At 38.8% G+C, this 16,847-nt stretch overlaps 3 protein-coding genes across 13 annotated transcripts in view; all 3 read left to right on the top strand.

The window, feature by feature from the left end:
- osp (myosin phosphatase Rho interacting protein outspread) overlaps window positions 1-4,003 on the top strand; it is a 63,690-nt gene extending 59,687 nt beyond the window's left edge. For 4 of the 8 annotated variants that reach the window (XM_035878573.2, XM_035878572.2, XM_085656789.1 and 1 more), the window contains 3 exons: window positions 99-504; window positions 1,909-2,064; window positions 2,185-4,003. In XM_035878573.2, the coding sequence (XP_035734466.2) occupies window positions 99-504; window positions 1,909-2,064; window positions 2,185-2,333 (711 nt within the window). In that variant the 3' untranslated portion in view covers window positions 2,334-4,003. Of the gene's footprint in view, window positions 1-98; window positions 550-1,456; window positions 1,784-1,908; window positions 2,065-2,184 lie in introns of those variants that run through there. The other 4 variants (XR_004839776.2, XR_014982132.1, XM_035878576.2 and 1 more) reach the window with 4 other exon arrangements.
- Window positions 4,004-4,735: 732 nt separating this feature from the next.
- Window positions 4,736-7,079, top strand: LOC118447098 (mitochondrial import inner membrane translocase subunit Tim21). Of its 2 annotated transcripts, XR_014982133.1 has the most exons (5): window positions 4,736-5,983; window positions 6,067-6,295; window positions 6,363-6,459; window positions 6,591-6,778; window positions 6,951-7,079. XR_014982133.1 is itself a non-coding variant. In XM_085656794.1 (4 exons), exons 1-4 carry the CDS (start codon window positions 5,779-5,781, stop codon window positions 6,681-6,683), a joined length of 624 nt encoding a protein of 207 aa, XP_085512920.1. In that variant the 5' UTR covers window positions 4,736-5,778; the 3' UTR covers window positions 6,684-6,920. The 2 variants fall into 2 exon arrangements, 1 of the variants encoding a protein (XP_085512920.1); XM_085656794.1 differs by lacking the exon at window positions 6,951-7,079 and having other exon boundaries at window positions 6,591-6,920.
- Window positions 7,080-7,345: 266 nt separating this feature from the next.
- Window positions 7,346-14,343, top strand: Tg (transglutaminase). Of its 3 annotated transcripts, XM_035878583.2 has the most exons (11): window positions 7,346-7,484; window positions 7,782-8,008; window positions 11,207-11,556; window positions 11,624-11,756; window positions 11,828-12,057; window positions 12,221-12,534; window positions 12,644-12,913; window positions 13,010-13,089; window positions 13,165-13,309; window positions 13,399-13,705; window positions 13,811-14,343. In XM_035878583.2, exons 2-11 carry the CDS (start codon window positions 7,879-7,881, stop codon window positions 14,117-14,119), a joined length of 2,268 nt encoding a protein of 755 aa, XP_035734476.1. In that variant the 5' UTR covers window positions 7,346-7,484; window positions 7,782-7,878; the 3' UTR covers window positions 14,120-14,343. The 3 variants fall into 3 exon arrangements, with proteins under 3 accessions (XP_035734476.1, XP_085512919.1, XP_035734475.1); XM_085656793.1 differs by lacking the exon at window positions 7,782-8,008 and having other exon boundaries at window positions 7,354-7,484; window positions 13,811-14,341; XM_035878582.2 differs by lacking the exons at window positions 7,346-7,484; window positions 7,782-8,008 and adding an exon at window positions 10,867-11,127 and having other exon boundaries at window positions 13,811-14,342.
- The last annotated feature ends 2,504 nt before the right edge of the window (window positions 14,344-16,847 follow it).

Here is a 16,847-nt window from a genome sequence, read left to right as displayed (position 1 = left end):
ACGTGTAATCGTGTATCCATTAGCTAACATCGATTTCTAGCTATTCCGTGAATTCGCATTAGCCGTACTGACGCATATTTTCGATATTTCACTAACAGCATGGGGACACCCTTCGTGAAACGACCGGTGTACCACAGAAATCTTCGTCACTAAACACCTCGCCAGCGTACTCACCGCAACGTGTAAGAAATAATCACGAGTCGATGCAAGGAACGAGCGAGGAGCAGAAATTAACGAGCGAACGCCCAAAAAGCTCCTTATCCACGCTTCAAAAGTCCCTTTCGGCGGATAAACCGAGCAGCTTCTCGTACAAGCTCGAACGAATTAAATCCATATCGTTGCCTTACTCGAATAATTTAGTTAGGCCGGGGAGTAGTACTGCTATTTCATCGCACGATAGGAAAAATACGATCTTAACTCAAAAGAACGAAGAACATAATGGTATAGCATCGCCATTATGGGACAGCTTAAGACCAAGGAGCGGATTGCCCCATCAGTATCAAGGTACAGAAGAGAGGTGAATGGAAACGTATCAAAAAAGCATCTCTGGTGGGTGGTGGTGGATATGCATCTGTATTCGGATAAAAAGTGCTGCGCTTTCCTTTTTTTTTTCCTTTTCGTTTTTTTTTTTCTTCCTTTCTTTTTTCCTTTTTTACCAAGTATATTCCGCATATTCGATGTATATACGAGTAAATTGGTTATATCGAGTTTTATACCGATGGAAAAAGTCGCGTCAAATTGCTTTGTTTGTGGTATCGTTTGTTATGCCATGTGATTTACGATCGTGTTACGAGATACTTGGAGCATGCACTCGAATTGACTTTACTTTTCTAACACGGATCTTTTAACCGATATACGTGATCGGGACAACGACGTTGTCCGATTTATATTTATAACTGGTGCTTATTAAAATTAATTACTCCAAATCGGGATTGCTTGTATTTTACGGAGGAAGAATATCGTGATGAAAAATTGATTCAAAATCATTTTTCTTATATCATTTTTTGATAATTTTTATATTCTTTAAGAAACTACTATCCTATCCGAAAAAACGGTGCAAAGTAGTTATGTGTGATGACATGTAGGAGGAATGTATTTACCAAAGTGGCGCTCATTCATACGCGAGTATGTTTGTATTTCATTGATTCTAACGCAAAATTTGCACGAGCCTTTTATAATGTTGTTAGTAAATACATATATGTGTGTGTGTGTGTATATATATATATATATATATATATATATATATACACATACACATATAAACATATTTATATACGTGTTAAACGTCAAAGCATGAAGGTGATAATTTATAGCTCAATTATAACCGATAATCATATTCTTACTTGCTAACATTTGTTTGAGATGAAATTAACAATGCGCGATATGCAAGACGACTGTGTCTTGCTCTAGCTATAGACGTCTGAACTTAATATAATACTTAACTGACTTTTCATAGAAATCGAAGTTGTATCTCTATGTCCATGTATACGCTTCTACGTGGAATCGTAGCTCTTACTTGGCCAATCTTTAACCGTTCGAGTGACGCTTATATCGGAATATAATACAGGGGATATAGTAGGGGATAGAATTAATTGTGATGTTTGACGTAAAATAGAACGGAGAACGCATTTTGACGTAGAAATACAGGTACGATTCCCTGCATTATCCTGGACACGATAAGAATGTGGAAATAATTGTATGTAATATTTAATCCAGCAGTTGGTACGATTAATAAGGTATCCGAGCATATAACTGATATCCCTTGGAAAGGTATAATCTTAAAGTAAATGAATTTTTATTTATTGCGAAAAGCTATCGCATAGATACTTTAAACGCGTAGTAATATCTGTGAGATATAAAAGTCCTATTAGCGCATAATTGTATTTGGACAATTATTTAAAATAAAAGGTGGCACAGCAGAGATGCGAATCAACGGTACTGGCAGTCGGAAACAGGCGGACAAACAAAGTGAAAAACAGCAACAATCGGAGACATATACCCTCCGTACCGACACTCGTCACCCATCCTACCTCAGCCCGGAACCCCCAGCTCTCTCCGTTGCAGGTCTGTCATTAAAGAAAGAAAGAAAAAAAAAAAAGAAAGAAATAAAAATACATATCTTTTTCATGTGAAATTTTCGATAAAAACCATTAATTTTTTTTTTTTTTTTTCCCCTTTTTTCAGAGCTGATGAGGTCTCCATTATTGAGGTGGTCGAGCAGAAATTGTCGTAGCTTGCCTCCTACACCTCTACCGAGTTATCATCAACCGCTCCACCCCCCACTCCCCGCGGTGGGCATGGTTGCAGAGAGGAAGAAACGTTTCGAAGTTTAAACTCTGTCCATTTTACGCATTAAATCACTCGAATCATCAATTTATACGCACGAGCCATCGTCTTTTACGATACGCATTCAATGTGACTTTTACGAAAGCGTGCAAATTTCATTGTTGTGTTTTATATGGTGCTAATCCGGTCGCTCTCGTGCACATTATTTCTTAATTTCTTTTCTTTTTCTTTTTCTTTAATCGCGTAGATTGGCTCAGGAATTGAAATGTGTGGAAACTCGGCGGTTTAAAATGCGTTCCTTGTGACTGTTATTCGCGACGATGATTCGGTATATGCGATTCGTAGATAATTAGTATACATTGATAATGTGCAATAAGTCGTGCTCAAGTACGTGCTTACCTTGTATCGCATCACTCTATTGAGCATGTTTATAAGGTAAACATGATTCAATAATAATCGAAACGAGCCTTTAGGCTCGTCAAAGTAGTAGGCGGGTTCTTTACGCCCAACTTCGTTCCAGGTAGCTTACTATACGAGCGTTCATTACACGCCTATTCGTACAATAGGTTGTTTTTGAGAAAGTTTATCAGAAAATTTTTGCTAAGTACATTCGTATACAAGATGGTCGCCAGATTCTCGCGACGACTGACTTTGATATGCATTTAAACTTTGATAACAAGTTTTTCCATAGATACGATTAGTCCCATTCCTATGAACAACTTTGACGAATAATATTTGAGACGCGCTATTTTTCCTTCCTTGTTTAGAAAAAAAAAAAAAAAAAGAAAAAAAGAACACTTTTTTTACAAGAAGATATTCTGCGCTACAAGCTTGGTGCGATAACTACAATTAACGAACCGGGGGGGGGGGGGGGGGGGGTAGACGACGAGAACATAAATCGCGCGAGAGTCATGTACACAAGAAAATATTTACGTGATAATCGCTATAGTATTATTGTCTACTATTTCAATGCATACGTATCTCGATGTTATGTCGTCCAATAATAACGATAGGAATCAGTTTGTTGTCTATTTTCCAAATATATACCCAAACATCGCTAGCTTTATTTCTGATTTCGAATTTGACAATGAATTTAAGTTTAATCGTAACAAGCTCAAATTTCTATCATTCTTTTGTGTATATCAATTTTGATTCGAAATCAGGCCTCTGTTATATGAATTTTGTGTTATACACGGAATAAATCTAAATTAATACCAACGTGCAAAACGAGAGAAAGTGAGAAAAGGAAGACTTTCGTTGATTTAGAATCGAAATGAATGTTATGCTTGTTTTTGCTCTTGTTATGTACAGATTTTGCACATAATTATGCAGTTATATCGTCGCATTGTGTATTATCGCATCTTTCATCGTGTAAATGTTTTCAGATTGCGATCATTTGATGTTAATACTGTATAGTTTATGATGTTTTCTCTAAGATATCAAATATAAATAGTTTTGAATTAATCTTTTTCCATTGAAAATGGATCGTTTACTATATATCAATATTGCATTCTACTACTTTACGACCGATCGCGATCCGTTGCAGCGATTCGCTTGCTATTGAAACGGTAAACATGATGTTGAAAAAAAAAAAATTCATTATCTCTTATGTAATTACTCAGGATTGTTTAACATTTATAATATATTACGATTATGATATTGTATTTGTATTATAATTTATAACACGTTTGAAATAAAATATACAGTAACTATCGTATATTTGTTTCTTTATCTCGCATTCTCTTTATTCTGCTAAATAACAAACTCAAAATCTATCTTGCTATTTTTATTATTTTAATAAATATTACAAGAGAGATTAATATTTATAAAATGAGATGAAAAGAGGAGAATGATTTGATGCATTGTTTTTAAACGTCAGTATTATTATATCGAGATCCAAATCACGCGACGCAAGTAATATCGGTCGAATGGCTGAAAAAATCAAAAGTATAAATAAAGTTTGTACGATTAACAAACACTTTTCTAATAATCTTATTTTCAGAAAAAGTGTAATCCGCCATATGGTTTTATTGAGACATACTATATCATTTTTATTCGGTACATTAACTCGATCGTTAGATTACGCGTGAGATGGGAATAACCTACTACGTCAATCTAGCGCACAGTGATGACTATATTGCCCTTCTAGTTTGTATTTTGTTAATACCTGTTGCTAAAGTCGTACGTATTACGATCGAGAAAGGTGATGATAAACAGCCTTAACAGCAACTTAATATTGTTTCGATGAGAACGGACATTGTCAGACAAGCCCACTTTCTGATTTTCATAGGCCTCTTAATATTTGACAGCTCCACGAAGTCGACCGAAACGGAGATCTGGTAATAGGAGAACATGATACGCAAGAAAGTAATCGTGTATACGTTACGAAGTTGGCCGAAGTAGTGGGCGGGTTTACGTAAACGGCCGAAGTGAATGGACCAATCGCAAGGCAAGACATGAAGCACCTTTACGAAGTCGTACGAAGTACTCTACGTGTGGCTACGAAAAAAGCCGAAGCAAGTCGCTAATTGCGCGATCTTCTTACTCTCATACGTCTCCTCGTATTCTCCCCAGCTCCACGAAATCGGCCGCAACAGAGTTCTTATAACAGGATAATAGAAAGTATAAGGAGGTTAATGCTAACCTCTTGCGATATTATGTTCTCCTTGTAATTCGTTCTTTTTGCGGCCAAAATTCTGTCTTTCACGAACTAGAAGGAAACAATATAGCATCATTTAAAATACATTATAGAACGTTCAAATGATCGTTTTTTGGAGCCGAATAACCTCTTTCGTATATTCTAAGCAAGATGCATTTGAATTTTGAGAAAAAAAGTGGCAATAATTTGTATCCTTGTTGAAAGTAAACGGAATAAAATTTACTAAGAGATACGTAAAATATGCGTAATTAATTTTTAACAATTGTTTGTTATAAAATACAAAAGTGCGTGTGTATCTCCTCGCGGTGAGACCTGGACAATCGATATTGTACAATATTGTATGTGAAAATTATTGTTATAAACGAAGCACAAGTATCGTCGAGTTAATATTTAAGTTTATATTAAATTTATCATTATTTCTATAGCAAATGAAAATACATTTGACAAATAATAGTTTTACCTTCTCGTCGACACTAGGCGCTGCAATCAATCCTCTCACGGTCTGTCGGTAAAGTCGAGTGAGAGAGTTTGGAAGCGTTCGGGTTAAGGTTATGTACTTTTATTGTTTCGTCAATTTAATAGCTACGTTTGTTTCTAATAATAAATATTCGTTACAATCCGTTGAGATTCCTATTTAAATAAACGAATACGAGGAATCTGTTGTTATTTTGTCTTAAGTAATTGTTAGTTTTCTGTTTAATCGTATTTAGAGCAGTCAGTATTTGTATTTAAATAAAGAAAAACGTTCCTTGGAAAGCGTTAATTTCTTTATTCGCTGACTGTAAAATTAATCAAAATTTTCCTTTGAAAGCATCATTATACTCTGATAAAATATGATACTCCCAAGAGGACTAACTTGTATCTTACTTAGGCGATATCCAATAACAAGAGTATCTAGTAATTCTTATTTTTGTTGTTACAACGTTGCATTTAATGTTAATGTTAAACAATGTCAATGGTATTCTACGAAAAGGGATGTAACTAAGATAGATTCCAAGGATACTAAAAACAAAGTAAGCACGGATTTTATGGAAGTAGGTAATTTATTTCAAGAATTTTCATGTTATTAACTAACTCTGAAACTCTATTAATATTATATTAAATTTGTTGTTATATTTTAGTTAAGCAAAATACAATATCTGCCGGATACCTAATAATTATAGCAGTGGGCATTACCCTTTCAATCTATATCGGTTATTCCATACTATACGAATTGTTTTCTAGCAAGAGTCCGTATGGAATTTACAATAGAGCTTTGGATCATTGTCAAAAGAATACAAAAGTTCTGGATGCTCTTGGAGAACCCATCAAAGTTTATGGCGAAGGAAGAAGAAGAAGAAATCATTTCAGGTAAGGTAACAGTAATTTTGTTAAAACTCTTACAGAAATAAAAAATATATGTATCAACTTATCGTAGTCATGGTTTCTACGAAAAAGATGGAATGAAATATTTGAGATTGAAATTCTATATGGAAGGGATAAGACGTAGAGGCACCGTATATGTGGAAGCAAAAGTAAGCATCATGTATTGTTTTTTTTTTTTTTTTTTTTTTTTTGTATGTGTTACTTCGTTCGTCGTTGCTTCGATCGGTGATCCATATAAGTAGAGATTTCGTTAATCATATAAATACAATTTACGTTTCAGAACGTGTCCGATAATTACGAATTTACATATATATATATGAAGCTGGATGATGTTCTTGGAAGTGTTCTTACAATAGAACATAATGAAAAGTAGGAATCAGCAGTGGCGACGAATGAACGTGGCTGCGTTAATTAATTGTTTACAAGTCTTGCGAATTTTTCAGAGAAAATGAATTGTACATATAGGAGGTATTATTTTATCCATAGAATAATACTCATATCGTATATGAGTGTTATTCATTCATTATTCAAGATATATCGTAACAATAATATATGTAATTATATATAAAATGTCCTAATGTCACGTACACGTGCTTTATCTAGAGAAGAGATGATCATTAAATTCTTATAAATATTTTAGGATTTATATTGCATTTCGTCGTTTAATCGTAACTCGATTAGAAGCTATATAATTCGAAGAACACGTCAACATACTGTTTGTCCTCTTCGTACGAAATTCCATCAAAAGAAAGATATTAAGAAGAAGCACGTGTATTCTACGAGCTCGACAATAGTAATTTCTCAATGTAAGAGCGAGTATACCGAGCGCGGGAGTTCTCTCTCACGCGCTTCTTTGCCAATACCAGTAGAATCGAACTAACAGTCGTGCATCCGTCGGCGAAGTACGAGCGACTCGTTACGCATACGCGATTAAGTATGAAAAAAATCCCACATCAACGGAGAAAATATTTCGTGACCGTCTTATAAAATAGGAATTTTAATTACGTCACAATCGACGGAGACTTTTTCTTCTTCTTTTAAACGTTCGCTTAAAACAAGTGCCGATTTAATTATTTTCTCGTATACATATATCGAAGGTGAAAAGAAAATAAAGGAAGAGGATAAAAAGAAAGATTCGTTTAAACAGTTGCGGACTACGGAATCACGTTCGTTGGTAAGGAGTAAAACCAATTATCAATGTCCTTAACGATCATTGATAGATATAACTACGTATAAAATCACGTAATCCTTCTATAAGGAAATTTATCGGATCGAACGATCGATAAAGAACGCAAACGACATCCAGCGTTATATCCTTGCGATGCACCTTTTGGCCATTACTTCCGCGATGTTTTTTCCCTCGCTCATTTTTTTTCTCTCCAAGAATCTTATATCAATCAGAATCAATAAAAGAGAAGCATCAATATAGAGAAGCATAAAGCATCCTAGTCTTTCGCATATTTTTCATTAGGTTCACTCAAAGAGGAGTAGTAAAAAATCGATAATATCAGGAAGAGGACTGATTATTGATAAATTAATAAAATTATCACGAACGATCGATAAACGAAATGAAGAAGTGTTGTTCCTGCTTTACGGGATTTAAGGCCGTCTTTCAACCTCAAGATAGCGGCACGGCTTTAAAACCGATATGCACCAAACCAGAATGCATGCCTCGACCACCGAATGCTTCCGAATCAGGTAATGATTAATTTACTCTCACGTATCATCAAGCGCTCTTTGATATTTACTCCTACGGTCGTGAGCTATTTCAAGGACAGATGCGAGTTACGCATCTTCCTCGCAAAGGAAAACGATTAATGATAAAATAATTAAGATTCTCGATGAAATAAGGAAATAACATTGGTAAACATTCAAAGAGAATTACATTTAATATCGTCAGAAAGTTAAACGTGCGAACGAGTCGTTGAATTACATCCATTAAGGCTCTTTCATCCTTTCATCGATGTACCAAATTTTATCGATAAGAGACCAGTGGGTTATCAAAATGGCTAGGGAGATATCGAGATGTTTCATAATTTCGATCTTAATGAACTCTCCTTAGTAATGAATTTATTTTTACATCATTTCAAAATCCTTCGCGATAATGTATAAGCGCGTGTCAGTAATATGGCATCACTAATAGAAAGAAAGAACGCCTTATGATTAGCCTAGAAATTATGCGGAAAATGATTTCACTTGCAGGGAGACGCCTATTTTGCCTACGATTATTTCGATATGGTTATATACGCTTACTCCCATCTCTCTCTCTCTCTCTCTCTCGTACAATAATATTTGACCAACCTTATCCTTTTTTCTTCGAATCGATCCATTCATCCGTTCGCAAAGTTCGAATTCGTTCGACAAAAGTTGGCCAAGGTAAAAACACCTCGAACGTTTACGCGCCTTTGGAAATATAATTCGCAAGTGCAACGAGCGACGGTGTTTACATTCTTCGCGGGTGTGAGCGTTTTCTGGTCGATGATGTCATTGGACTCTTACGACGATGCGATGATATTTAAATATCCGTTCGTGCTCGACGATTGACGTCGCTCATTGATCACGTTTCTACGAAAATTATTTATATCCGAGTTTCGAGCTGATAGAGATCCGAAAGGACAACTTTTCTTTTGTATCGAACAATGTTCGAGCGTTCGAGTAACGAGAGAGATAGAGAGAGAGAGAGGGAGAGAGAGATTTCTTTCGGGTTAGCCATCCATGAATCGTTTATTTTAATCTCGCTTAACGGAGAAGTGACCTTGACATGAACCCTTGACACGTTCGGTCGACATTTTTAGAGAAGATAAAAAAGATCTAGAAGAACGTACTTGGACTCGATTCGACTCGACTCGCAAAGGAAATGTAACATTTGTACAAATTTGTACATTCGCAAAGGAATTCATACTCGTTCATTATTTCTATCCGTTAGGCAGTTGAAAGCTTTAGCCGTCTAAAAAAAGAATTTCGTTAAATCGCGGAGCGCGTTTATTTCCCGTGGCGCCATTCGCGGCCCGTCCCGTCGAACGGAGATAGGTTTAACAATTTTCTAAAGCAAATACACGGATAATACGAGTTTAAACGTATAGAGAGGAGGCCGTGAAATAGTTTCTGGTTGCAAACGGCCAAGAGTCGATCCATCTCTCACGTAATCGGCTGCCAGCGCCTGATTTGAATTATTAAAGGCGCCTTCTCGACGCGCGTGCAATCACTCGATCGCGTTGATCTCGTTTCGAGTCGTACAGATGCGTACCTCTGAGAATTCGATCGTAATCGTCCACTTTGGCAAGTTCGAGTCAGAGAACTCGATTCTTCGAAACCATAGCTAGGAGTGATTCATAACTCGAGTCTCTTTCTCTCTCTCTCTCTCTCTCTCTCTCTCTCTCTCTCTCTCTCTCTCTCTCTCTCTCTCTCTCTCGTTAAAATACGTAACAAGTTTTTTCGTCGCGCTTCATTACTTTCTTCTCTCCTACGTTTTCGTCATAATCCATACCTTGCACCTTTTCGTTAGTCGGGATGACGATGCATCCGATAAATATCGATAGAAAGCAACGAGAAATCTTCATAGCTCGTGTATTTTTGCATACCTATAAATACGATTGCGTAAAAATATACGGAAGTAGAGTACGTCATCGGTGTATTATGAGTCAAGCATTGTAGTCCGTCCAAAATTAAATAGAATTGCCTTCGTAAGCGACAAGTAAGAACACTTAAGAGATCGTTAAACGGGGTGTCTCTAGATCGCTTTAACAAACTAATCATAATAGGCTCGGTGGAGTAATCGAGGTGACACGCTCGATCGTCGGAAATATGCGTCATTGACCCACTTGTCACAGATATCTATCGATGATCGGAAGAAATTATAATGCGCAAATCCTTTCTCGATTAAGGATTCGATAAATAAACGCTTAGATTAGTATAGAAAAATAGACTTCGTCTATTCTTCGTTGAAAAATAGACGTTCGTCGAAGTGATCGACAAATTTTTCAAGTGCGACTCGACGCAGAACGGAACAGAGCTTTCCGATATGGAGAAAAATATGGCCGATCATTTTCGAAAGCGATTTGAAAATGATCGGCAGAACGATACCTATATGTCTATAGCTATACATTTCGAGTTTATTACCGAAGCTCTTTATTAGCTTCGTTTGACGACTCATTTAACGATCTCTCGTTGGCAATCGATCTTGGCTGGCACGCTCGTTAATTACCCGCTATAAGGAAGCAGGCTCGTATCGAGGATCGAAATCGAAAGTCTTTCTCTCTCTCTCTCTCTCTCTCTCTCTCTCTCTCTCTCGCTACCTTCGTGATTCCTTTTCGACCGTATCTCGGCTATTCATCCAGCGAATGAGATTCCTTGGAAATTGATCGGGATCTATAGAAATGGGTACTCGAGTGATATCACTTTTCGCAGATCGGTAAATCGTATAGTTCCGCGATAGATCGCGTGGATCGCATAAAACGATAATTAATGGGAGATACAAAGTGGGGAGATACGATCCATCGAAGGATAGAGGAGCGAGCGACCATGTATGGTCGCGTGCACCATGCACGTGCCTCGCACTTCTCCTCCGACTTGAAATGAAACAGTTGCGAATACTGACTTTCAGTACATCTGCGGATCTACTGGAGGACTTTACCGTACCGGCTCCACCGAGCGTCGCGTTACGTCGGTAATCCATATGGATTCGGTTAGGCGCATCTTTACGAGACGTCTACCATCCGAACCAATTCCCAATCGTCGCAGAATGTTTTACAGATTTTACGATCGTTACCGCATATTCAACGATCGACACTTCAGACCGTTTCCCTTTAGATTTCATTGTGAGTTCGTTGCGCCGTTAAACGCGCCGTCTACGCGCAACCCTCTAATCTTCTTCGATATTTTTCTTTTATTTTTTAGGGGAACATTATAACGTGCCGATTTTGACGATTCGTCACATTGATCCTTGCATAGAAGAGAATGGAAACGATCACAAAACTTTGAGATACGAACTGATGACGCGCCATGGGGACGAAGCGAGACTCGTCGTCAGGCGCGGTCAACCCTTTTACTTGCATTTGACATTATCGAGGGACTACGATCCTAGCATAGACGGTATTTCTCTCATTTTTACCGTCGACGGTGTGGAGCAGCCTCAATACGGTCATGGCACCCTCGTCGCTACTCCCGTTCTCGAGCCAGGAGAATATTCCGAAGCTTCCTGGCAAACCACCATAGACGCAATAGAGCCGGCCTTTATACGGCTTAAGGTACACGATGGAACGATAACTTTTTCAGTGGTGCCACGTATCCACCTTGACAAAGTTATTTTCATAGATCACACCTTCGCCGAAAGCCATCGTTGGCAAATGGAAGATGGATATCGATACTAAAAATAAAGAATCGGAAGGTGCGGTGAGCTACACAATGGATCATCCCTTTTACATTATTTTCAATCCGTGGTGCGAAGGTACGTCGACTTTCTTTTTTCACGAGATCATGGTTTGTTTATTGGTTTGTTATTTCTTCGGGATCTTGTAGACGATACGGTTTACATGGAGGACGAAGCACGAAAGCAAGAGTACGTTATGGCCGACGACGGTTTGATTTGGCGCGGTAGTTACAATCGTTTGAGACCAACCGTATGGAAATACTCGCAATTCGAACGCGATATATTGGATTGCGCTTTGCATCTTATGATAAACGTCGGAAAGGTTCGAATTAACGGACGAAACGATCCCGTCGTAGTGTCTCGCATTCTATCGGCAGCTGTGAGTATGAAGTATCATTAATGTTAATTTTTAATGCCTTCGCACGGGCAGGCACAAACATTGCCTATCGGAGGGGCGACCATTCGTTCGTTAAAAGGATAAAACGCGAGAATAGGAAGGAATTTTATAGCACGATTTTTTCATGCCATCTTATTGGCCTTAGGTAAATTCGCCGGATGATAACGGAGCCGTGATGGGTAATTGGTCGGACGATTACGAGGGTGGAACGCCACCGACGAAATGGATGGGCTCGCAAAAGATCCTTCAGCAGTATTACAAGACGAAGAAGCCCGTTAAATATGGCCAGTGTTGGGTATTTTCCGGAGTATTAGCCACCGTTTGCCGTACTCTTGGTATACCCTGCCGAGTGGTAACCAATTATTCCAGCGCCCACGACACTCAGAGTAGCTTGACGGTCGATTATTTCGTCGACGCGGAGGGCAAAATTATGGAGGAACTTAACAGCGACTCGATATGGTAATGAGAACGTAAAACGCCATCGCGGCCTATACTTACCACCCAGCCCCCTATAATTAATCTCTCGAGGGATTCGCTGTTAAAAAGTGTGTGACGCCTCCTCGAACAGGAACTTTCACGTCTGGAACGAGGTATGGATGAAGCGTTTGGACTTATCTCCCGATTGCGATGGTTGGCAAGCTATCGACGCGACTCCTCAGGAATTGAGCGAGAACAGTTACCGTTGCGGTCCGGCATCCGTGGCTGCCGTAAAGAACGGCGAGGTCTTACGTCCTTACGACAATGCCTTCTTATTCGCCGAGGTCAATGCTGATAAAATATTTTGGCGATACAACGGTCCGACTCAGCCCTTGAAGTTAATACGAAAGGACATTTATGGGTGAGAGCTTGAACGGCTGAACGAATTTAATCGTATAATCATATAACGTTTTCGTAACGAATTTCTTTTCCTCATCTTATTCATTTGCTCGCATAGAATCGGTCAGCTGATAAGTACGAAGGCGGTTGGTCAGTGGCTCAGGGAAGATATCACGCACACCTACAAATATCCTGAAAGTAAGTTTACGCTCTTCCACATCTCTAACCGTTCATTGTCTCCGAGTTATTCGCAATCGTCGATGTTTCTTACAGAATCGGACGAAGAACGGGCTGCCATGATCAAGGCGTTGCGCCAGAGCGAATCGCTCTTTAGTCGTTACTATCTCAACGAGGAGTTCAATGACATCATGTTCACTTTCGAACTTCGCGACGATATTATAATAGGACAACCGTTCAGGTAGGTAAATAGGGTCGATCATTCTATAGGGAGTTTTACAAGATCGATATATTCGATTCGAAGGTATTACCCGTATTATACTTTTTCAGCGTCGTTCTTTTGATCAAGAATCGAAGTTCTTATCAACAATACGAGGTATCGATTTTATTGAGGGTCGAAACGGTTCTTTATACCGGTCGCGTTGGTAATCCGGTAAAGAAAGCGCAAATCGAACGTTTGGTTAAACCTGGTGTCCTCGAAGACGTGCGCATGGATGTCTCCTGGGAAGAATATGGTCCACGACTTTTGGATCAATGTGCCTTCAATATCGCTTGTCTGGCTACGGTAAAAGATACCAACTTTGAGTATTTTGCTCAGGATGATTTTCGCGTAAGAAAGCCAGACATAAAGATTGAGGTAATTATCAATGCCTACCCTATACATAACCGTATAAGTAAATAGCTAGCTATTTTTATACTCATTGAATATTCGATTGAAAATAATTTCCATTTAATGAAACAGTTGTTGGACGAACCGATAGTAGGCGAGACGCTCAATGCAACGGCAAGGTTCAAAAATCCATTGCCGATTCAGCTGAGAAAGGGAAGATTTTTGATCGAAGGGCCTGGCTTGGAGCAGCAATTAAAAATAAAATTATCCGAGCCCGTAGAAATTGATGCCGATGCGGAATGTTCGTTCTCCATGACGCCAAAGCAGGAAGGAAGGGCAACGATCGCCGCTAAATTCTATTCTAAGGAGCTGGAGGACGTTGATGGATTCGTCAACTTTATGGTAAAGTCTACGAAGGAGCCTCTGGCCAACGACGATTGATTCCAACTCGAAATCTTTAGGAAATGTTCTTAGGTCTTTGATTCGATTACGAAATAGTACAACCTATTTTCTGTTCGATATAAAAATACACGGTATATATTTAATTTTACAAGCTAAAATCACATATTTTTGAAATACGTATTGATATTTACAAAACATTTATATATCTTCTTTACACGTATATGGAAAACTATATATGTATTATAGAAATATATTTTTGACAAATTTTTACACTTGTACACACAGAAATCACATTGTTGGGATCTAACTCATTCGTTGTCCTCTATAAAAAAAAAAAAAAAAAAAAAAAAAAAAAAAACCTTTCGGAGAGTTACCTTTTTCCTCGTTCATCGTTCTTCGTTCTTCATTCGCAGAACGCAATGGAGGATCTCCTACCGGTAGGTAATAAAAATTTTAATAGGACAAATATATTAGAAAGACGAGTAGACGTGGGTGACTTTCGAGTGGAATGGTATGAATTGATAGTCGTCAATTAGGCTTCATTCTCGAACGCGGAGCATAATTATTTGAAAGAGAAAGGAGGCCAAAAAAGGAAGGATGACGATACGCGCGATCCTGATGCAAACGATGTATCATTATCTGAGAAAATTAATGTTGAAATATGGCCGTTTATGAATGATAGGTGATGTAGGAGGCTAAGCGATATATCGGTACTAGAAAGGGAGACACATATGTCAATGTGTCCGAAGCGAGAAAGGGAGAACGAATTATTGCGAGATATCGATTAATGAATGCCGATGCAAAATCATAAGGTGGCGAAAATAGCGGGGCAAATTGGACAGAGAGTTGAAGGGAAGACTGATGAAAGACATCGACAAGGGCGTTGTAGGTAGAATCGGACGAACAAGTATACCTCTAGCTTTTCTCTCTTCGAGTACCGATCGAGCGTACGTACGTACGTTTGTTCGTTCGTTCGTTCGTTCGTTCGTTCGTTCGTTCGTTCGTTCGTTCGACCTAATCTATTATCATCGATAGCAGCAACCCACGTCTCGCATATGCACGCGCTGGACAAACGCTGCTTTCTTTCGAGAGATTTCATATTTTCATGGAATACCGTCTTATCTTCGGTCAGTATATCCGTCGAACGAATAGAATATCGCTGGGAGATTGGTGTAACGGACGAGAGAAAAAGAAAGAGACAAAGAGAAAGGAAACAGAAGGGCAAACAGTGAGATATGTCTACGAAGGTAAGCGTGACGTGTGATGGACGTGTAGCGGCCCCTGTCTGCGGGGTTCTCGAAGAAGAGGAGCCAATGGAGAAACTCGTGGAGGACCCATACGGGGGGGTTCATTTGGGTTCAACGTGATTCTGGACTCGGCACCATGCTACGCGCCATGCATCAACACCCAAGATCCATCCCATTATGTATATCTCATCAAAATAACAAACACGCCTTCCACTGTTAAACCAACATTCCTTTGTTGCCATCGAAAAGCCGGTATCCATCAGAATTGCCAGGGAAGAGATGCGTCAGTGACGTATGCCCCTTGGAAGTGAAAAAGAGAGAAAGAGAGACGCAACCCCAGCGGGATGTCGTGCGTGGTAGGGGGCAAGAATTCGAAATTTCTCGTGAAATGTTATTAATGCCAAGGATCAACGACGATACGCGCAATCAAAGAGCGTCCTCCTTTTTTAGATCTTTATCTAACTCTTCCTTCTCAGCGTAATGAAAAATTGAGCGTAACAACGACGATTATTTCAAACAATTACACACCTACTTGTTTCCAATAAACATTTTTAATATTATATAAATAAATATTTTATCTCAATGGCTAACACTTTCGTTCGTTTCGGTAGCTAGTTTTATCGGAGCTCGGTAGATGGCACCGCGATTCTCTCTCGGAGAAGTATCAGCGCCGTAAGCAAAATAGGGTGACATAATTTCAAAAAAGTTTTAATCGATCGAGAGTTTTAATCGATCGATTCCATTTCTCGATTCGTAGTTTCAAAGAATTATTATTCGCAAGAAATATTTGTCGAAAATAATTAACACGCTTTCTATGTCGACGCGGTAGACAGATTACCACCTGTCGAGTCAGCTTGCAACGAACGAAGACCACCGAGAAAGACCTAATCGTTTCGACAAAGAAGAGAAAAGGGAGAAAAAAAAAGAAAGAAAAAAAGAAAAGAAAAAAAAGGAAAAAAACGAAAAAACGTTTAATTTTGCGGTTCGTCGGCGCTTCTTCCACCAATAAAGAAACAAATTACTTCCTTATTAGATGGCATACATTTTATGAAAATTATAGTCGGCACATAATGGTCTTCGTTCCCATAAAAATTGGCCCAATTTGGGTGACAAGCGATTAGGACACGCGAAGTTAAGCTAAAGGTATAGATATACCAAGTAAGTAGTAGTTTTGTCTTTCCCTCCCTCCCTCTCCCAGCCGCTCTCTCTCTTTCTCTCTTTATCCCCTCTTCTTTTTTGGTCACGCCAAACGTTGTTTGTCGGCAATTTTCGAATGTTTATCTCCTCTCTTTCATCGTACCGCGAGAAAAGCGCTCGATCTTTCCTTTTCACCGATGCTTTCACCTTCTCTATTACTTTCTCAGCCAACTGTGGAATAGCGTCATATTTTCTTTTCTTCTCGTCGACTTTTGACGTACCGTTGCGGTTTGAAGCACAGTCGGTGTTCGTAAAAGAGATCACAGCAGCAGTCGAACGAGTACGGTAGCAACCGCGAGAGAGCCCATTGTTTCTCGAAGAAA

Source organism: Vespa mandarinia, chromosome 4 (genome assembly GCF_050613455.1).
Source record: "Vespa mandarinia isolate Hongniang chromosome 4, ASM5061345v1, whole genome shotgun sequence".
Taxonomy (NCBI): Eukaryota; Metazoa; Arthropoda; class Insecta; order Hymenoptera; family Vespidae; genus Vespa; species Vespa mandarinia.
This window is presented reverse-complemented; position numbering and strand designations above follow the sequence as displayed.